The sequence below is a fragment of the Delphinapterus leucas genome, chromosome 2 (assembly GCF_059928025.1).
Source record: "Delphinapterus leucas isolate spDelLeu-1000000601 "Yukka" chromosome 2, BTC_Dleu_Yukka2, whole genome shotgun sequence".
Taxonomy (NCBI): domain Eukaryota; kingdom Metazoa; phylum Chordata; class Mammalia; order Artiodactyla; family Monodontidae; genus Delphinapterus; species Delphinapterus leucas.
In genome coordinates this window covers 45,208,237-45,231,173 of record NC_143130.1, presented here as the reverse complement: position 1 = coordinate 45,231,173, position 22,937 = coordinate 45,208,237, and the positions used below count along the sequence as shown (strand labels likewise).

The 22,937-nt window shown below is 40.3% G+C and overlaps 1 protein-coding gene across 15 annotated transcripts in view; it reads left to right on the top strand.

The window, feature by feature from the left end:
* AKAP13 (A-kinase anchoring protein 13) overlaps positions 1–22,937 on the top strand; it is a 342,746-nt gene that overhangs the window by 87,475 nt on the left and 232,334 nt on the right. For all 15 annotated transcript variants that reach the window (XM_089906833.1, XM_030764022.2, XM_030764018.2 and 12 more), the window contains exon 2: positions 10,205–10,248. In XM_089906833.1, the coding sequence (XP_089762959.1) occupies positions 10,216–10,248 (33 nt within the window). In that variant the 5' untranslated portion in view covers positions 10,205–10,215. The remainder of the gene's footprint in view (positions 1–10,204; positions 10,249–22,937) is intronic.

Below are 22,937 nucleotides of genomic sequence, written 5' to 3'. Positions count from 1 at the left end.
TTTAGCCCATTGGATTGCTTGCTTTTTGGATGATAGAGGTTGGGGAGGATGAAGGAAGTATAAGGCTTGAATTTGGCAGTCTCTTTACAGGATGTCCCTTTTAACCCCTGCTGAGGTTAATTTACATAAAACACAGCTGTGTGTGAATTTTTCTAAATTTAAAGTTTATACTTATTACCATAGGGATAAGATTGTCAGCACTTACTGAATTTATGGTCTTGCTCTCCTGTATCTGGACCTCCTGGCAGCTTACAGTTCCGTTTCCTTTGGATAACAGGATACAGCTGGCGGCAAAATTCTCACCTGTGGAATAGCAATTTGGAGTTTTGTTCTCTATATAGGTCTCTGCAAAGCAGCAGAAACTATTTTTGCAGGAAACCACAAGCCTGTGTAAAACACCAAAAGAGGATTGAAATAACATGTGCAAGTGTTCCTCTTCCCTGAAGTACCAATCATCATGCGAGAGCCTAAGTATGGTGTTAAGCAGCTCTTTGCCCTCCCTCCCCTTTACTTTGGGGTTGTTGTCCAGTTAAATGATGCTGAATTCCCCCACTCTGGTCTCTGTTACCTCTCTGGCCAATCAAGCAAATTGAAACAGGCTGGATTTCTTAATAAGCTACTAGGTAAGCCTTCTGGGACTAGACTGACCTTAGATATTTTGGTAAGATTGATTTTTGTTCTTATAGCTGTGGATCCTTTACCATCAAACGGTGCGGAAAAGCTGATTAATTTCTGTCTCTGATGTTCATGTCAATCAGGTGTTTCTTTAGTGTTTATTGGGTGCTCAGTACCATGCCAGATGCTGCGACAGGAGCAGTAGTGGTGTGGAGGAGTGCTACAGAAGACATATATGGGTGTGGTGGGCTAGAATAAACAAGTTAAGGAGAAAAGGTAAGCACAGAAGTAAAAGAGAAATAAAACCCAGTGTGTGACTTATTGCTGATTGTATAGATTAGCTTATCAGCAAGGTGGAAGGCATTATCTTGAGCAAAGGAGTGAGGACTGGACTGAGCATGGTGCATGCAGATGGTGTGTGTAGGAGCTGAGTGGAAGGGAGGGTATGGGGTAGGGGAGAGGAGTGCTAAATGAGGCCACATAGATAATGCACTGAACACTATGCAGAGACATCAGAAGGGGTAGTGGGGGGGAGCCTGGATGGCCTCTGAGAGTTCACCAAAGATAAAGGGCATATTTAGTAGAGCACTGTATCTGTTGGGGTCCCCGTTTCCCTCATCAGTGCCCTTTATTTAGAATTAGACATAAGCAGTGATTAGGATGGAGTAGTTGAATGTGATGCGAGGTGAGTGCTGAGATGGCTAATCACATAACTCATTCCAGGCAGTAAGAAGAGGAACTTAATTTATTGAGTACTTTCTTGTTGCTTAGTACTGTATAAACATTTTACACACATCTTTTATTCTTTTTTCCCCCCATTTTACACATGAGAATAAAGCCTGGCAGTTAAATAACTTGTCCAGGGTATGCAGCCAGAAGTGCAAGAGTTAACAACTCAAATCCAAGCCTGTCTGTCTCCTTCTCTGAATTATATTGCCATTCTCAGTTTTAGCCTTACATTCTTCTATGAGGGGTTGCTAAAGAATTGTTTTTTTTTTTTAATTGGGGTATAGTTGCTTTACAATGTTGTGTTAGTTTCTGCTGTACAATGAAGTGAATCAGCTACATGTACACATATATCCCCTCCCTCTCGGACCTGCCTCCCCCCCCACCCCCGCCGCCAAGAATTCTTAAATGCTAGAAGGTTGTTTCCCCAATCTAGATGGGCACTGTGCAGTCATCTATTCCTTTAGTATCTTCATTATTATCAAAGTGGCTTATAGAGAGTTGGTGTAAAATAATTATAATATTGAATATTTTGCACAGGAAATGTAGTGAGCTTATTAATCTCTCTGTTGGCAGTTGCCAGTCCTAAGCTGCCCATGTGTGTCTGCGGATGCAGCACATGGGCTTATGAGCCCTAGGGTGCAGGGCTCCACCTTTAGAAGAACTAAGATGGGTTAAATGTGTTCCCAAAACTGTGATCACATCTTATTTTTAGGCTTTTCCCTCCATTTCTTGAAGCAAGGCAGATCTTAGTGCTATCGCCTAGAACTTCCTAAAGAAAAGAGGTTGGTGCCCCCAAAGAACCTTGCTATGTGATTGCATACTACTATGTAGGCAGAGAGGAAGCTGCAGAACGAAAGAAGCATTTTAGGAAGGTTGAGTCAGAGGTGCAAATGGAGCATGGAGAGATTTTCTCAAGGTGATAAGGCGCTGGCACTCATATCTACAAGCAGAGGCAGGTAGACTGGCAGTGATTCCTACTTGGGGAAGGAGGGTAATGTGGGCTGCTTCTGAGACCGCGTTTATAGAGTTCCATGGCTGACAGGATTTGGCTAGAGTTTGGGATGAGGATCCCAGGGCCTGTGGAAATTGATTGGGAAGCCAGCCTTTGCTTGCTACACCTCAGGAATGCCATGGTGAGGTTCTGGCCTGACCTTACTGGTTGTAACCCACAACAGATACTTGCTCTGTCTGGGTTTGAGTTTAGGCTACATGATTACCTTCCAGTGAAACTTTTTAATGAATCTTTGAACCTGCAGTTGTGTATGATCCGACATTTGAGCCTGAGCTTTAAAAAAAGAGAGATGACAAAGAAAGGAAAGAAAAGAAAATGAAAAAGAAAAAACAAAGCAGAGATTTGTTGATGCCAGTGCCATTGTATGACCATGATTTCTTTAGGCTAGAGCTGTGTCCACTGGTTTGTATATTTTCTCTGTCTTCCTTCCTTGGCTTCTGAGGCCAAGCAGCTTTTAGGCATGTGAATTTACATGAGTGCCTCTCCTGACTTCTCCCATCATCCCCTGCTTGCACTTCTCATTTCTTCTGTATTGTTCTTGAGAACTTACTGTGCTGTCTTGTCTTTGGTTATGCAGTTTTTTCTGCACTACACTTCTATGTCCACTTGGTGAAAATTGCCTCAGGGTTGACCTCTTCCAGTAAGCTGTGTCTGGGCCTCCACCTTCTAGAGAGTTTATAGCTCCTTCCTGATCCTTGTAAAATTTTTATTATTGCACTTAATCATATTGTACTATAAATTACCTGGTTACTTAATATGTGTCACTTATGAAATTGGTACCAGCCATGTGGTGTTTATCCCTAAAGCTCAGCATCCAGCTATACATGGAATATTCTAAGGGCTCAGAAATATGAGATTATCTCCCATTATTGAGTCTTTATGTGCCAGGCAGAAATTATATACATATATAAAGAAAAGGAGGCCTTAAGCTCTAAAAAGACTATGGTGTACTCTCCCTTATGAATTTTAGAGCAAGCTCTAAGATGAGTATAAGAAAGTCAGAGTTTTAAAATTAAGTTTAATTTCTTAATTATTTTAATTAGTTAATTAATTATCGTGGAAAGAGTTCTGATTTTTTTATTCCACGATAATTACTTTGCGTGTGTATGTTTGCCCTAAGTTCAGGATCATTCTGCCTATTGGGTAATGCAGCACTGATAAAGAAGAAATTAAATGAGTGAATGTGGGTGTTAGTGTTTTGTTGTTTGGGTTTTGTCTTAGTTTGCTGAATCCTTTTGTTTTACTGTGAGTATTGCACTTTGTTAGATTCTTCGTTCTTTTCATATCCTGACTACCTGCTTTAGGCCCCTCTTCCCATCTCACCCCAATTCCGACTAGTGCTTTGCTTTTTTCTTGGTGTGTAGTAAGTACTGTGTCATGAGACGGTGGGACAGAGCAAGGCTTACTGTGCTGTGAGAGAATCAGACATGTGTTAAGGATCTTAACACCATTGTTTCCAAAAGTGTGGGCCATGATTTCAAAGCAAAAACATCACAAGGTTTGGTCTGATTTGGACTCTGATGGTGGAAGTGGGGGGAGGGGACCAGGCAAGAGTCGGCATTATTTAAGAAGGCTCCAGTGGATGCTCATGTGCACTAAGATTTGAGAATCACTGCTTAGAGCAAACTGCTCCGCGGCATGTGGGATCTTCCCGGACCGGGGCACGAACCCGTGTCCCCTGCACCGGCAGGCGGACTCTCAACCACTGCGCCACCAGGGAAGCTCAGTGCATCTTTTTAAACAGAAGAACTTGGACATTTATGAGGCTTCTGTAAGATTTCCTCAGTCCCTAATTCAGGAAATGTATTTCTTACATGTAGTGGTCTATATTTTTTGTATAACTTGACATCCTCCCCAGGAAGTCTGTCTGCTCTTTGTACTGTGCTTCTTTTTCTGTTGTTCAGAATTCCTGGCTCCCACCCTCAACCAGTTCATAACATGTTTATAGCCACCAGCCCAGACTCCTTAGGAATGAAGGAAGGAGTCTTTGGATCTTGTTATTTTCCTTGAGGAAGACCTGAATGTTGACTGTTTTGCAAGAATCCAGAGTATGCATTGTCACTTCCATGTTAACCCTCGCCCCAAATGTTTGTGGGTTTCGAAGGGTTTACTGTAGCCCAGTCTTAGCAGGGTCTCTGGCCAGGGAAATTCATTTGAAGCACATTTTGCCATGGAAGTACCCTGCAGGTAAAAATACTCTGTTTACACTTGGCTGTGTCCCAAACAGCTGTCCTCCTCCTAATGAGACTGGGGGCTGTACATCTTTTTTGTGGATTTAGAAGCTTTCCTGTTGTGGATGACAAAAATCATTTGCAAAAACCAATTGAAGTGATAGGTTTGTCAGAGACAGACAGCTGGTCCTTAGGAAATGGGCTGAGATCTCCACGCTCACAGGTTCAAGGGAGTTTGCAGCCTGCAGTATAATTACCTGATATGGTGTTGAGGGGGGCCTGTGATTCGCTCCCCCTCCCGCCACCTCCCCTTGGGCATTTCCTTAAGGGTGGAGCACTTGTTAAATGCTTGTTTAGTGTACTGTGTGGCTGTGGCTAAAGAATAGTGAGTTTGGTTTAAGTTTACAAACCTATGGGTGCAGACATTCTTGTTTTAATTGCTTTGCTTTTATTAGCTCCAGGGACCTTTAGTAAGGATTGTAGATTTATTCAGTGTTTTCGTTTAGGAAAAAAAAGGTATTTTTACTCATTTCTAGGTCAGTTGCGATACACTGAATGACCGGGGACTTAAACCAGATGTGCTGTGTGTAATGTTTCCTTTCTGATTGCAAAAGTAATATCTGTTCGTTGTTTGAATAGTTATAATTAAGAAACTGATAATTTAGGAATGAAAATTCCCTGTAATCCCCAGAAATACATACATTTAACATCCTCCAGATCCTTTTCTATGGTTATTTTCTTATATTTTGCAATTCTACTTTACCCACCAACGTGTTTTAAGACAGAAATGCATCTCTTGCTACCTGAAGCCTTTCATTTAACCATTTATACTTTTCAAAGTATTTTATGTGGTAGTCTCCACTGAGACCCAGAAACTGCCAGGAAGAAGGAACAGTGGCTTCTACTCTGTGCCTGGCAAGTGTGCTTAAGTGCTTTACTTGGCGCTTTTTCTTTTTTTCAATTCAATATAAAAAGATTTATTAAGAAGTCATTCTCCCACCCACATCCTCTTCTACCCTGTGACCCTCACCTTTCATATCCAGTTTTACTAGTTTCTAATGTATCCTTCCAGTGTTTCTTTATGCAGATAGTAGCAAACATGAATATATGTTATTTCCCCCTTTCTTACACAAAAAGAGGATACTATGCGTACTGTTTGGCATCTCACTCTATTCACACAGTATACCCTGGAGACATATTCTACATTAGTACTTGGCCCTTGCTTTTGATTCTTACACCAACTCCATAATATAGGCAGCAGTTACTATGCCCTTTCTACACATAAGGAGGCTGAGACTCAGACAAGTTAAGTGACTTGCTCATGCAGTTTATTAGTAAAGAACTTGGATGCCTACCCATTTAATCTGATTTCTCATCTAGAGAATATTGTGCCACACCCTATGCCTTTCCTGTATTGAGAAGTGGATTTTTAGATGAAAATATTCTTTGAGACATATAAAACTGTTGAGTGAGGACATAGTGCTTCTTTGGATTATTAAGAGGTATTTCTTTTAGTTTTTGACCAGGAGTTGGCATTCTGTGGCCCACTGGCTGAATCTAGCCTTCTTCCTCTTTTTGTAAATAAAGTTTTATTGGAACATGGACCCACCCAAGTCATTTACATATTGCAGCACAGACCATATGACCTGCAAAGCCTAAAATATTTACCATCTGGCTCTTTACAAAAATGTTTGCTGACACCTGTTGTGGACACCAAGTTTTATTTAGGTGTGTAAATTTTTTTTTTTTTTGTAGCTTCTAAGGTTTTGCATTCGTTTGCTCAGGCACATTGGTTGGTGGAAGTGCTTTCTTTCCTTTACTTCCCCCAAACTAATCAAACAGGCGTATCACTTCTTGCTTGAGTTTCTCTGTGATCCTGTATAGTGACTGAGTTCCTACACAGTCATTTTCAGGTAGAGTGAATTGCAAACTATTCCAAAACTTTTGCTACTGTTAATGTTCGTACAAAACTGGTGTACATTCTGATGATGGTTTGTGCATTGCACCCTATGGTGATAGTTTATGTTAAAGTGCAAGAAGGGATCATCAGCACAAAGCCTGATCCTAATCAGCAGCACCCTGAGACTTCTTGCATGGGGGTGTTGTGGGAGTGTGTAGATTTATATAATTGAGACAGTTGCACTAAAATTGGTTGACTCTTGTTTTGACATAAAGTGAACGTGTGACATTTATACAATAGCAAACTATTAAATTTGGTTTTCCTTTGAGCATTTTGAAATAAAATGCAAAATGTGGAAAGAATAAAAATACTTAATTACTGTGCTTGTAATTATTTCACACCCCCTGAATTTATGACTCCTCGGAACTGTAGCAGGTTACTACTGAGTGGCAGAGTTGGTGAACATACTTAAAATCACATCATTTAAATCTTTGAGTTTTGATAGTTCCTTTTCTTCATGGTCTCTTTCAAATGGCATGCAGCCTTTACTGTCCCACTGTGTCTGTCACATGTTGTGCTTGTGTTACATGGAAGCAACCCAGTGAACTTGTGCAAGGTCACTCACTAGTTAGTTATTGGGTAAGGAAGAAATTCCAGGGTTTTCTCTCTTAAAATTCCTTAATGAAATGATTGGATGGACATAGTGCATTTCTTTAATTTTCCATTTGGGAAAGCTTGATAAAAATTCTGTTGGCAAAGCAAAGAGTCCAGTGATCTCCAAATTGGTCTTGGTGTATACGTTGATTTTTAAGTGCATTTACTTTGACCCAAAAGACTGCCTTCCTGTAATATGCTCCTTTTTGTGGAACACAGCTCTCAAGTAAGTAAAGTAAGTTTGTTTAAATGTGTGAAATAAGTTGAGGCATTTTACGTAGCAAGTTTTCGATGGTTTAGCATCGCAACTCTGAGTTTTCAGTTTTAGGACCAGTTTGAGGGTCTTTCATCTATTATCTGTATTACTAGCTTTCTTAATCTCTTTGATTTTTTGGGTAAAAGTCACCTCACAGAGGCCTCCCCTCAGCACCATATTTAAAACTGTATCCTACTCATTTCCTGTTCCCTCTTCCCTGTTTTATTTTTCTCAATAGCACTCACTAATCACTCTCTGAAAACCGTTTATTTTAATGCTTTATTCATCTGTGTTACTCCTAGAATAAGCTCTGTGAAGCTTCTGTACTCTCAGTGCCTTGAGTACGGTGCCTGGCACATGGGAGACGCCCAGTGACAGTTGAATTAACAAAGTCAAAGAGAGTCTGTATTGCTTGTAGAATGAGGGCTAGACGTAGGGCAAGTCAATTTGTGGCGTCAGACGGGGTTTGAAACTGGGTTCTCCCACCTCTTGATGTTGATATTAAATAATTTAATCATTGAAAGAACTTTTCCCTCCCAATGAAATGGGAGAAAATAATATCTTTTTATGGGGATTAAAAATTATATTGGATATAAAGCTCTATAGATGTTAGTCCTCGCTTTCCCCTGGTGTGTCAGCATTGAAGAAGCCTAAAGGCAATGTGAAGTTACCAATCCTATGCTTCTGGGGTCATTACCTCGATGACTTTTGACTGATGTATTCTTTCAACGGCTGTGTTGCCAACACAACAATGACCTGTGCCTTTGACCAGTGTGAGTGGACAGACACTTTGTCGTCCCTCTTTAATCCTCATATCAGAATAACTTGTATGGGTTTGGCCTTGAAATAAGTTTAGGCAAGTTCATGATTGCAGACAGTTCAGATGGCATCAGCCCTTAGAGCCAAGTGAGTTTCACCAGATCTTTCGTCAAATGCAGTGGGAACATCAGATAAGTTGATGTTTGTGGTCCTTATACACGTCATTCTAGGTTTTTTGGCAAATCAAGAAGCATCAGAGGGCTGTTAAGTCACTAGTTTGTCTCTGTGGATTTCTCCAAACCTTATGGATTACAAAGTGTTAATTCCTGTTTTGGTTTCCCCTGATATTTCTTCTGCTTTGGGATGACAGGAACACTTCAGAAGTTAGTTAAGGCAAATTGGTTCAGAAATTTATAGGTTCTTTTAGTCTTTTGTCCCAGGTAAGTCTGAATAGGACCTGGAAAGCTGATTAAAAGACCAGTGAGCACAGGGAGCTTAATTTTAAATTAAATGGATATTTAATGCGTTGAGAAAGCACTCAATCTTCAGTCTTTCTTTTTTTAATCTATGCTTGCTATTTGCATCTGATGGCCAGGAAATCTCTATTTTTCTACTAAAAGCATTGGTTATTGCTACATTTCTCAAGCTTGGTTTTCAGTGTGGATTTTTGCGGGTGATTTTTAGCACCTATGGGTACAAAACCATTAAATGAAGGCCGGCAGAAAGGAAAGAGTGCCCTGAGCTGGGAAGTCTCTTACAATCCTCTGGTAGACCAGAGGATGAACGGGGCAGGCAGGGAGGTGGTCAGTCACTGCGGGGGCTTCCTGGCTGTGAGCATGTCTTCCAGCAGAACACAGTGAAACCCGTGGCCTGCTGGTTGGAGGTGATTGTGCTTAGGAGCCTGGTTATAGATTTTTTTTTCCACAGGTGTGTGTTAACTGTTTTTTTTTTTGGGTGAGCCTTGATCCTCAGACACACACAGCCTGACCAAACTGGCAGATTTGTGAGAATTTTAATATTGAGAGGATTCTGTTATTGGAGTTATGCACGGTTGCTAAGGCATTGCTTTTCATTCTAAAATTTGGTCTTGGATAACCTCCGGTTTATGCTGTTGGGATTTCAGTTAATTGTTACGCTTTTGTGATCTGGTCTGGTATAATACCACATATGAGATTTTATCTTTTTTTGCATGTATGAATGACATTCCTGTACTGTTGTTTTTTATATTGCTGGATAATAATTTAATCCAGTCCCCTATCATGGGTAAGACACTTGAAGTTGACTATAATGAAATCACTTGGGTCTGCTTCTCTGACTCTTGTGAAGATGGGATCAGCTTATTCTCAAATTCATTGTATTTGGCAAAAGACCTGCCCTTCTGAAGTACACAATACTGGACGATGATCATTTTGGCTTAGAGGAAATCCTGGTCAAATTACCAAGTTAAACTTTTAAGAACATGCTATTCTCAATATTCACAAATGTATTATGTAATGCTGGAAGTCTCCTCTAAAGTTCTTCCTAAGATTTTTGTGAGAATTCATTTAGTGCAGGTAACCACAGGGAATCCAGCTATTAATTTTGAGGAAAGTGACAACTTCTAGCTGTTGGAGGCCAGCAGTAGCCCCCCTTCTCTGAGAGGAGGGTTGAGAGGAAGAGGGCTCTCTAGTGGTCTGCCGAACCCTTCTACCCTAAGCGCCCCAGTGAGACTGGGGGGAATCCCTGGTTAGGTAGCATTATGTGAGTTTGGGGGATTATGTAAAAGTATAACTGCACACACACTGTTCTTGCTTTGGTAACTGATTTTAATATCCTGTTGGTTTTGTTGTTGAAACTTCTTCTATGACAGTGAAGCCTTTTGTCTTTATTTTTCAATCAGAAAATCTTTCTCCCCACTTGAAAGGATGGAATCGGGGCTACAAGGCATTCTGCAATCTTTGACCTTCTTGCCTCCCCAAACCTCTAAGGAAAGCCGGGCATCCAGTAATCTCAGACTTGTGATTGTGCTTTTGTAACCTTGCTTGACATCTAGGACTTTTGGAGGGTTTTAGATTTTTGATGATAATTCTTAATTTTATTCTCATTTATTTCTCCCTTTTCTGTTTCAGTGTCCTGGGTCATGAAACTTAATCCACAACAAGCTCCATTGTATGTGAGTAAATCGCAAGATTTCATTTTATACTTAACTTTTGCTGTTTAATTCTTATCATAAACTCAAAAAATGCTCTCATGTGATTATCAAAGGAATTTTTAACCGTCTACACATGAATTTATTGGCATAATACACTTAAATTGAATTTGATTTAGTAAATATTAAATGATAATAATGCATGGTACTGAGCTCAGAACAAATAATGCTCGTAAGACTTGTGAGATAGACTGATCGTGGTGATAAGATGCGTGTATAAAATAATTGCATTGCCCTGCCAAATGATACTCCGGCTTATTTTTACGTACAGTGCATTTCTGTAAAAGTAGTATGTAGAGCTTCCTACTGCCATGGTCAGTTACCCTGTGCCACAACTAGGTGGCACTCTTTCATTGGCAAAAGTGCTATTTACTTTAAGAATCTGGGTGAAAGCTGATGTATCATCTCCCTGAAGTGAGGGAATTATAAGATGAAATGGATAAATGAATGAATCGAGGCTGGAAAAACTAAATTCTAGGTGTGTGTGTGTGTGTGTTTTTTTTTTAAATGTTGTAAGAGTGAATTATCTGAATCAGAGTGGTGAAAAGTGCCTGTTTGGTGAGGAGCTGGCTTAGAGGTATGGATAGTTATACTTGTGAGAGGCTGGAGGGTTTGGGGTTGGTATGGTCTGGAGATGTGAAAAAACCTTTTTTGATGGGACAGGATTTCAGTCAGGTCTTGAAGATTAAGGATCATTTCGTTGGCTGAAAAATCCTCAGAATTTGTGCAAGACACAGACCAGATGGTAGAGGGATGAGTGGCAGTGAGCATGTTCAGTGAGCGGGGAAGGATGGTAGTGGAAAGTCTGGCCCTGCTGAATTTGTGTTGGGGGTGATGGGAGATAAGTCTGAAGAGGTGGGTGACGCTTAGTTGTGAAAGCACACAAGAAGGTGCACGGAGTTTATTTTGTGACCGCTGAGGAGCTTTTAATGGTGTTTAAACAGGCTGTTCATTTTCTGTATTTATTTTTAACCATGCCGTGTTAATTAAAGTCATATACCTTTCTATCATACAGCATTCATGTGATCATGCTCCATAGTTTATCTCTATGTTAAATGTAACATACAAAGAAAAATATATGTGTTCTTAGAAGATATTTTATGTTCACATTTTCTTTCCAGACTACTTGGAGACAATTTATTATGTTCACCAGTGGGTTTGCACATGAATTGAATACCTTGGACTTAAGAAAACAACTTTATTTTTTGGTTTGTTTTTTAAAGTCCTTTTTTAAAAAAATATTTATATTTATTTATTCATTTGGTTGCACCGGGTCTTAGTTGCGGCAGGTGGGCTTCTTGGTTGTGGCATGAGAACTCTCAGTTGTGGCATGCATGTGGGATCTAGTTCCCTGACCAGGGATTGAACCCGGGCATTGGGAGCGCGGAGTCTTAACCACTGCATCACTGGAGAAGTCCCGAACAACTTTATTGAGATAAAATTCACACACCATAAAATCCACTCATTTATGGTTTTTAGTATATTCACAGTTGTGTTATCTTAACTTCAGAACATTTTTATCATCCCCAAAGAAACTCCGCACCCTTTAGCAGCCACTCATCAATGCCCCCTCCTCCAGCCCATGGCACCCACTATCTACTTTCTGTCTTTATGGTTTTACCTGTTCTGGAAATTTCGTATAAATGGAGTCATGCAATACCTGGCCTTTTATGACTGGTTTCTTTCACTTAGCATCATGTATATAAGGTATATGTTAGAGTGTAAGTATAAGTACTTTGTTCCTTTTTATTGACAAATAATATTCCATTATATGGACCTACTGCATTTTATTTACCCACTCCTCAGCTGATGGGTATTTAGGCTGTTTCCACTTTTTGGCTATTCTGAATAATGCTGCTGTGAACAGCAATCTTTTTGGTACTCCTCCAATTTTATTCTTTCCCCGTTGAATTTTCTGGGGCACCTTTGTTGAAAATCAATTGATTATAAATGTAAGGAGTTACTTCTGGACACTCAATTCTGTTCCTTTCATTTAGGTCATCCTTCGTTAGGTCAGTTTCTTTCAGCAGTGATTTATATCGGTAGTTTTCAGTGTACATGCCTTTTATTTTTGTGAATTTATTCCTAAGTATTTTATCCTTTTTGATGCTATTGTGAATGATATTTTCTTAATTTCATTTTTAGGTGGCTCATTGCTAGTATATAAATACAACTGATTTTTGTGCATTGATCTTTTAATCTACAACCTTGCTGAACTCGTTTATTAGCTAGTACTTTTTTAGTGGATTCCTTAGGATTTTCTACGTCCAAGATGATGAAAATAGTTTTTTTCCTTGCCAGTCTTTTTATTTTATTTCTTTTTCTTGCCTAGTTGCCCTGAGTAGAACCTCCAATGCAGAGTTGAATAAAAGTGGTGAGAGCAGACATCCTTGTCTTGTTTTTGATCTTAAAGGGAAAGCATCTGGTCTTTCACCATTAAGATTAGTATGATGTTGCTAGCTGTGGGTTTTCATAGATGCCTTTATCGGGTTGAGGAAGTTCCCTTCTGTTCCTAATTTGAGTATTCATATCGTGAAAAAATGTTGGATTTTGTTGAACGTTTTCTCTGCCTATTGAGATGATTGTGTGGGTTTTTTCTTTCATTCCATTACTGAGTTACATTGATTGATTTTTGAATGTTAAACCAACCTTGCATTCCTGGGATTAATCTCATTTGGTCATGGTGTATAATCCTTTTTGTGTGTTGCTAGATTTGGTTTGCTAGTATTTTGTTGAGGATTTTTGTGTCTTTGTATAAAAGATATATTCTGTAGTTTTCTTCTGATGTCTCTGTCTGCTTTTGGCCATTGAAAGCGTTTGATCAGGGGGCTGATGTAACTACGTAGTTGTGGTAGGTAGAATAATGGTTCCTCAAGTGAGTCTATGTCTTAGTCCCCAGAACCTGTGAATGCTTATCTCACATGGCAAAAGGGACTTCACAGATTTCATTAAGCTGAGGATCTTGAAACTGGAGATTGTCCTTTAATTATATGGGTAGCCCAGTGTAATCATAAAGATTCCTGTAAGTGAGAGAGGGAGTCAGAGGGAGATTTGTAGATGCCACGCTGCTGGCTTTGAAAAAGGAGGAAGGGTCCATGAGCCAAGGAATGCCACCTCTAGAAGCTGGGAAAAGCCAGGGAACAGTTTTTCCTCAGAGCCTCTGGAAGGAACACAGACGTCTTTATTTTAGCCCCGTGAAAGTCGTTCAGGCCTCTGACCTTCAGAACTGTAAGCTAATAAAATTTGTGTTTTTTTAAGCCTCTGAGTTTGTGGTAATTTGTTGTAACAACAATAGAAAGCTAATACAGTAGTAGTTTGGGAAAATTAATTGGTGGTAGTGTGCTGGATAATTTAGAAGGAGAGAGTAGAGGCAGAGAGATCAGTTAGAAGTTTTCTGAACTTTTCATCATGGAATTTGAGAACTTTAGAGTTAATAGAGACTTCAGATAATACCTGCTTCAACCTCTCCGTTTTAGAGATGAGGAAATGAGTTCTGAAGATACTGTGATAAGGTCACACAGCTCATCGATGATGGTAGATTGTGATTTAAATCTGTATTTTCTGGGCTTGGTCATAGAAACCACTGTAAAGCTTATGAAGCTTAAAAAAGCTTCGTTCTGTTAGGGAAGCAAGGTTCTTAGACATCCGTTCTGGGGAATATACTTAATAAAGTAGTGCTTTATATATGATTTATGTGTTTAATGAAGTTGGGCAGGCTCTACTGGGGAAGACTATTTTAAATTTCAGATTTCAAATATGTCGATCAGCAGTAATACTTATTGAGGCAATTGTTTATCCCTTTTTAAAGAGTGACAGTGTACTCCATTTTCAGTGAACTAAGCCAAGTCTCAGGGATTTACACTGTTTGGGTGAAGAAAAGTGTAGTAGTTTCCCCCTTATTCACGGTTTCACTTTCTGTGGTTTCAGTTACCTGCAGTCACCATGGACTGATAATATTACACATGGAAAATTCCAGAAATAAACAATTCATTAATTTTATTTATTTATTTTTGGCCATGCTATGCAGCATTCAGGATCTTAGTTCCCTAACCAGGGAACGAGCCTGTGCCCCCTGCAGTGGAAGTGTGGAGTCTTAAACCACTGGACTGCCAGGGAAGTCCCACAATGCATACATTTTAAATTGTGCACTGCTCCGAGTAGCATGGTGGAATCTCACACCATCCTGCTCCGTCCTGTAGGGGATGTATTTAAATCATCTCTTTGTCCAGCGCGTCCTGCCTGCTAGACACTTAGTATCCGTCTGGGTTATCATATCAACTGTCGCAGTATCTCAGTGCTGTGTGCAAGTGACCCTTATTTTACTTAAAGGCCCCAAAGTGCAAGAGTAGTGATGCTGGCAATTCAGATATGCCAAAGAGAAGCCATGAAGTGCTTCCTTAAGTGAAAACGTAAAGGTTCTTGACTTAATAATGAAAGAAAAAAATTTGTTTGCTGAGGTTGCTAAGATCTATGGTAAGAATGAGTCTTCTATCCATGAAATTGTGAGGAAGGAAAAACAGATTTCATGCTGGTTTTGCTTTCACACTTCAGACTGCAAAAGTTACAGGCACAGTATGTGATAAGTTCTTTTGTTAAGATGGAAAAGGCATTAAATTTGTACAATAAGATATTCTGAGAGAGAGGGTGGGAGAGACCACATTCACATCACTTTTACAGTGTATAATGGTTATTGTTCTATTTTGTTATTAGTTACTGTTGTTCATCTCTTTACTCTGCCTAATTTATAAATTAAACTTTATCACAGGTGTGTGTGTATAGGAAAAAATATATATGGGGTTAGTACTGTCCATGGTTTCAGACATCCACTGGGGGTGAATGTACCCCCCTGAGGATGGGGGCACTACTGTAACTGTACAGGACAGTCCGTTGGTAAGGGGGTCAATTCTCTGCACCTAGAGAAAGAAGTACTAAGCAAAAGAACAGAGTGTGTTGAAGTTTTTCTTTTAGTTTAGATTTGAGATATGCTAGGGGTACATGTCATCAACAGAAGAGAGAAAACTGCTAGTTAATAAGGAAAAACACTGGATCCTGAGAAGGACTTTTACCTGAAAGTTAAGAAAAATAGGCTGGATTCCAAATATTCCAAATAATCATCTTAACCAGTCTTTGAATAAAAATGTGCCCACAATAAGCTGCAATAGTTAAAATGTAAGAAATGTCCCACTGTACAGGTGGCAGTACTGTTGAGTATTTAAGTGAAGCTGTTGTAATGAGTTATTTTTGTGAACTGTTCACAGTGGAACACGCGGAACCTGGAACTTCGGCTGCCAGTAGTGTAACCTGGCTGTGCCTTGGTTTCCTCACCTGTCAGCTCTGTGATTCCACAAGTACACCCTTTGTGTTAGGCAGGCTAGTTACATTACCAGGTCAGGTTTTTCCCTCAGCCTCTGCAAAAATGTTGATTACTGCCAGGTGCATGTGTGAGAATCGCAGTTGCAGGACCTTTGGGTGGCAGTGGTAAAAACGTTGATAGCTTTCCTAGGGTCCCTCTGGGTGGGGAGGGCCTAGGTTGTTTAGTGGCAGTAAAAATGGAGAGGCGGTGGCAGATGCAAGAAATATTTAAAAGAAGCAGTAGGACTAAATACTTTATTAGATGGGGGGAGTGAAAAAGAATGAATGATAGTTGATTGAGGACTTGAGTGTGAATGACAGCTGATGCCATTGCCAGATGTGGAAAAGAAGGAAGGTGATGACTTTGTTCTTTAGACGTGTTGAAGGGCGTATTGATGTCCTGATTACAGTGGGAGATGTGGGCTCGGAGCTATGGAGTAAGAAAGTTGATTTTGAACTAGAGAGAGTTTGAGTCATCTTTAAGAGATTGGTACTTTTGACTCTGAGAATAGATGAGTCCTTTGAGTGGATAAGAGTGGATGGAATTAGGATAGTGGACTATGGCAGAGAAGGCAAAGCTGAGTCAAGAGAGGAGGAAGGAGTTTCAGAAATCTGGGTTGCATGTGAGTCTTTGACTTTTTATTCCTGGAGCTGTTAAATTTCAATCACACACTAGTACTGGAAGTGAATTTTGAGCTGGAGCTGGGGAATTCTTCTTCATTCAGGTGCCCGCCTTGTGCAAACCCCTTTTTGGATGCTGGAAATTTAGCCATGAACAGAATGGAAGGGTCCCTGCCCTTCCGGTACTTGTATTATAGTGAGAAGAAGGCAGATAATCATAAACAAGAAAACATCAGGAAGAACAGTTTAATGAAAGTAAATAAAACAATAGGATGTGATGTGATTGTGCCTGAGTAGAGGCTATTTTAGGCTGGGTGGTCGGGGAAGGCCTCTGAGGGGCGGCCAGTTAAGCTGAGACCGGAATGACCAGAAGCAGCCCGCCACGTGCAGATCCTGGCACAGTGTTCTAGCCCAAGGGAACAAGTGCAGAGCTCTAAAGTGAGGGCTAGGCTTGATACATGTGGGGAACAGAAAAAATGGCGGCGGGGATTCAAGAGTGCAGAGGGGGCGGGGTGCGTCCTCTCCTGGATGAGCTTGGAGACTCTGGGAGAAGACAGGGAAAAGCCTGATCTTGAAGCACTTCACAGACCATTGGGTGACCTCCCTAGGGCCTGCCTTTCATCACGTCTGAAGCCCAGCACAGCACCCACCTCTGAGTGTACTCTGAACTTCAGAGCCTTCAGTGGCTTGGGGTCAGGTCAGGCCTCTTAGGGATATTGGATTAATCCTAATGTGGAGCTGTGGGCCCTGGGCAGACTGGATTCTCAGGCAGTTTAAGCATAGTAATTTGGACTACCCATCTGAGGAAAAATAGTTTTAGTACTCTGTAGTCATCTTTAAGATCCGTGTTTTAGATGTAAATTGGATTTTCTTGAACGGAGGAACATTTTAAAGCAGATTTGGCTCTCATTTGTTAAAGGGCAGTGTAATTAAAAATTTCTGCTTAGTTTTTATATTCTTTCATGGTTGAATTGCTTCTGGGGAGAAAAAAATGTACTTTCAAAGTGCATTTGTGAACCTAAATGAACGGTGTATGATAGGATTCCATTGTAGTCCTCTCATTTTCTGGTTTTCTGTGAATGCTTCACCTACTGGTGTAACACTCATTTGCATCACCTGTAGCCTTTCTGGATGACAACTCCTTAAAAACAAGAGTTCACGTTCATATACTGCCTCCTGGTTTAAAATGCACATTTTGTAATGAGGTGGATAGACCTAGAGTCTATCATACAGAGTGAAGTGAGTCAGAAAGAGAAAGGCAAATACCGTATGCTAACACATATATATGGAATTTAAGGAAAAAAAATGTCATGAAGAACCTTGGGGTAAGACAGGAATAAAGACACAGACCTACTAGAGAATGGACTTGAGGATATGGCGAGGGGGAAGGGTATGCTGTGGCAAAGTGAGAGAGAGGCATGGACATATATATGCTACCAAATGTAAGGTAGATAGCTAGTGGGAAGCAGCCGCATAGCACAGGGAAATCAGCTCTGTGCTTTGTGACCGCCTGGAGGGGTGGGATAGGGAGGGTGGGAGGGAGGGAGACGCAAGAGGGAAGAGATGTGGGAACATATGTATATGTATAACTGATTCACTTTGTTATAAAGCAGAAACTAACACACCATTGTAAAGCAATTATACTCCCAATAAAGATGTAAAAAAAATAAAACGCACATTTGAATACATTATACCATTTGCTTCGCACAGCAACCTTGTGAGGGTGGAGGAAGCTTCATTCTTACCCTCATAATACTTGAGGAAATAAGAGCTCAAGATGGTTCATTTAGTATATGCAAAAGTTAGGGCTTTACCCAGAAATCGTGACTCTCAAACCCATTGTCTTTCTTCTGTATACCAAGCTGACATGCACAGTTGCTGTCCATAATTGTTATATAAAACACACAAATCTCATCCCACTTAATGTGATAGAGACTTGCACATATAAAGTCCTTTTTAAAGTAAGTAACCCAAGTTTAGTCTTCCATTTCCCATGTTTTTAAATGTTTTAAAGTTTTATTTGAAATAAGTTCACATTTATAGAAAAGTTAGAAGAATGCAACTTCACCTCTACTTATCTTTTATTAACATTTAGGTGTGACATAAATGTGATTTGCTTATCATTTTCTGTATTACATATATTTTTTGAACCGTTTGAAAGTTGCTTTTCCCAGGCATCATACCCTATTCTCCTTAAATATTTCAGCATAGATTTCTTAAGAACTGGGACGTTCTCTTTCAGAAACACAGTACAATTAACAAAAACAGGAATTGTAACATTGATGTAATATTCTTATGTAATGTTAAGTCCATATCCAAATTTCTCTGATCATCCCAATAATGTCCTTTATAGCATCCTCCTCCCCTCTTCTCCCCAGTTCAGGATTTAATCCAGAATTACACACTGTATTTATTTACAGTCTCTTTAATCTCTTAATCAGGAACAGTTCCTCTGCTTCTCTTTGTCTTTCATGATACCGACATTTTGGAAGAGTATAGGCCAGTTTAGCCAGTTATTTTGTAGCGCTTTGCTTCTTTTTGACAGAACAACTGCCTTTTAAAAGTTGCTCATTAAAAAAAATAAAGATGCTCATTTGTTTCCCAAGTTTCATTATTGATTAAGTTTACCTTGTGTGAGTCCTGAACAGTCAGTAATGTCATCTTTGTGATTAAAAGTATTGCTAACAAGGAAATAAATGTGATAACGATGTCTCTATTGTGCATATGTAACTTCCTTATAATTGTAAGGAGATATGTAGAGCATCCCTGCAAAGTGTAGCCTAGAGTATCTGATTTTATTCCAGCGATGTATTCTGTGAAATAACTAACCTACCTAGTCATTTAGCGAATTGAAAAGGCATGCTAGACATGGTGCCTATGTCTCTTGAGTCCTGAACTATTATCTCTAGCCATTATGGGACTTATGGTCTGAGCCACTTGTTTACAGTAAACAACATGCAGCAAACCACGTGGCTGCTAATAATTTTTATGAACATAGTACATGTACTCTTTGGCTCTAGAGCCCTTCTCACTATCAAGATAAAAGCATAGACTTTTCCAGGGAACTCTACTTCACTTCGCTGTACAGTAGAAACTAACACAACATTGTAAAACAACCATACCCCAATGAAAAAAAAAAAGCATTGACTTTTCCCAGAAAGGATAGGGGGGATGGGGAATGCTATCAGGTGATAAAAGAAAAAGCCAGGCACATGAAGCAAAGGTTGGTATTTATAAAACAAAATAGGCCCTACCACCAGCCCCACACACTAAGCACTAGGGGACCTAGCAACCTAGCAACTGGACATTAGCAACAGTAAATAAATCCTCCCCCAGACTAACAGCTGAAGGGGATGAAAGATTTTTAAACTTCTGAAGGAGGAGCATGAAAGGGTCTTTGGATGCTTCTTATCTCAGGCCTCAGGCTAATTCTAGAAGAAATGTGGCCAGGCCAAACCTGAAGGTCTGCAAGGCACAAGGAGACAATAGGGGTCAAGAATAAGGAGATCCGGATTATTCCAGAGAAAGTCACTTCCTTTCTCCTCTCATCACTTTACTTTTCTGGAGAAAATGTTGTGATGATGCACCCAAGTGATTGTCCCATAGTCAGCCCTCCGTGTGGGGATGCACTTTGTAGGAGAGGTCAGGACTGGAGAACAATTTGATGAGTCATAGGGATCATTGTATTTTCGGGGTGGTTGAGCTCACTCTGCGGGAAGAGTGAAGAAACTGAGCTACAGAGAGATTGAGGGATTTGCCTGAAATTTCACAGGGGTTGTGGTAGATCTGGTCAGGTAGCAGGATCTGCAAATAATTAGCCCAGCCAGTGTGCAGGAGGCAGTGGCTTGAATTTAGGATTCAGAGTACACATACAGAGAAGTTGTGGTATAAGTCTGGTGGTAAGTGGGCTAAGTCAGAGGAAAAAAGGTAGCTGTGGGAATGCCGAAGAAGAGAGAAATATTTGAAAAGATAGCGTTGAACTCTTTTTCAAAGTGTAACAGGTAAGGATTAGAATGTCTTTTGGGCTGTAGACACATTGGAGAGTAGTTTACAGTTATTAATTGAAATCCCTCTTCAGTAGAAAAAAAGAGTAAAAATAAAATGTGGGTTGTAACTTTGGATGTAGGAAGTCAGTAATAGCCATCCCGGTGAATTACTTGGTCAGATACTTATCTTCAGGAGGGTGGGTGGCTTTTTAGCCCTGGACTAGTGAAAGGAAGGGGGGAAGGTCAAGGCCCTTGAACAGTAAGTGAGGCATTTCTCTTGTTAAGTGCAGCTCCTGCAGGTTTTTTTGTGTATTAGAATAATGTCCTTACTGGTTGCCAAAGTGTTCCAGTGGGCATTGGGCACTTTATGGTTAATGACACTCCAGAATGCATGGTTGTGACTCTTAACACTGACTCAGAAGGTTTATATTGGACGCTGATGATTCACTAACTAAAATGACCATAAGAACACATTTAAAGAGGAAAAACTTGGGGTTCATTTCTCAGATCCTTCAATTATAAACTTGTTTTTTTTTTTGGTGTCCCCAAGATTTGTGGTCTATTGAACACATCTCTAGGCCTCCCTCAGGAAAACCAAAAGGCATTTTTTTTTACCTTACAAACTAAATACTTTTTTTTTTTTTTTTTTTTTGTGGTACGCAGGCCTCTCACTGTTATGGCCTCTCCCGTTGCGGAGCACAAGCTCCGGACGCGCAGCCTCAGCGTCCATGACTCACGGGCCCAGCCGCTCTGCGGCATGTGGGATCTTCCCGGACCGGGGCACGAACCCGTGTCCCCTGCATCAGCAGGCGGACTCTCAACCACTGCGCCACCAGGGAAGCCCACAAACTAAATACTTTTTTAGAAGCAGAGAGATAGATGTGAGGTATAAATTCTGTTCTAAGCGTGCAGCAAGTTTATGTATGGGATACTTATTACCTGCCATATGATTGAGATGAAACCCACATTTATTAGATTTTCAAGGGGAAGAGCCATTCTAATTACAAAACAAATTTCCAGAACCCCAACAGATCTGGTTTATTATGTCCTTTCGCATTTCTCTTTTTCCTTACCACTGAGTGTTTGCCTGGAACATCCTGACAGTAGAAGAACATCGTAGGAAGGTAGATCTTTGGCACTGGATTCCTTTCTTCATTAAAAATGAACAAAACAAAGCAATATCCAGTGATTATAACTATTTCTATTAGAATAGGGTCCGTCTCTTAAGATGATGTTGCTCTCTGTTTTCTCAAGGAAGGGAAAGGTGGGTTAGGGTGCTGATATTTGTTGAGAACAACTTCTTGGCAGGGTACCCTGGTGGGCACTTATACACATTCCCTCATTAATCTTCACAAGAGACAAAAGATTTGGTCAGTATTTCCACTTTAGAGCCAGTGAAGTGAGGGTTCCAAGGGGTAACTGACTTGTCTTAGGTTGCAGCTATGGTGGACCTAGGGTTCAAATCCTGTGAATGATTCCCAAGCCCGTTTAAAAAAGGGAAATCAGAAGAGCCTTTCCATTTGACTCACATTTAGATCTTGAGAAAAACTTAGAGTGATTTCCTGCCATCACATTGGATTCTTGTTGACTCTGGACTTCTGTGTCCAGCCTCAGTGAAGAGGACTCTGTGCAGTGGATGAATATGCTGTGTGTGTGCTTATCAGAAGTGGCCTCAGAGCCCAAACAGGACCAGAAGATGAGCGTGCAAGTGGAGATGTGCTCAGAAAGAAGCGGGTTTAAAATGAGCAATTAAAACAGTTTATTCTTGCATAAGTATAGTTTGCATAAATAATCAAAGCTGTGAAGGGCTGCAGAATTTAAATTACCCCAGCTTTAATCTCAGTTGCCTCCTTTTAGGGAAGAGGACCTATTTGGTAATAGCAACATTTTATCTCTTCCTGGGAAATGTGTTTCCATAGCAGGAGTTGAACTAATCTGGCTATGCCTCTTGCTTGGCTATTACTTTGTCCCATTTTTCTCTTACAAAGAGGGCTTTATCAGCCTTCTGATCTCTTAAATGAATTACCTGCCTTAGCCTTAACAATACATGTCTGATGGGTCAGCTCCAACATTTTGTAGCCTGGAGGCTCTTTCCATCCAGATCTGAGGACTGTGTTTAAATAATGACAACTTTGTCACTAGTGCCAGAAGAAATAAGGAAGTCAAGTGTTCCTTAATTTAGCTTTTGATGGTTTTACAGAGCAAGAGCTTCAGTTTCCTTCTGTTGGGACTTTTTAATCCATCTCCAGAAACGTGCTTTGAAGTTAACAGATTTTGCATTTGCAGGTAGCATTTTCTTATTTTTCCTTGGCATTTTCAGAGCAGATGAAGATACATAGAGGTCAAAGCCTTTTCAGGGTCTGTGTACATGATGCCTTTACAATAACTTGGTGTTTCCCAAGCATCTGGATATGGGGCAGGGGGGCTGGAGTTAAATTTTCCATTCGGTTCTAGTGAAGAGAAGTCTTGCTGTCCAAAGAAGACCAAAATGTAGTGCTCTGTACCCTTAGCTCATTCACCAAGTGTCTGTGAAGCACCTGTTAGTGAATGGAGGACCTGGTCTTAGAGGAATAGATTCTTTCACTGGGGCTCAGATGCTTGAAGAGTTAAATGACAGCACAAGCAGTACTTGTTCAGGTGCTTGGATGAGTTATACAGATGGTTACACAGTGACGGTTCATAGCAGGGAGAGGA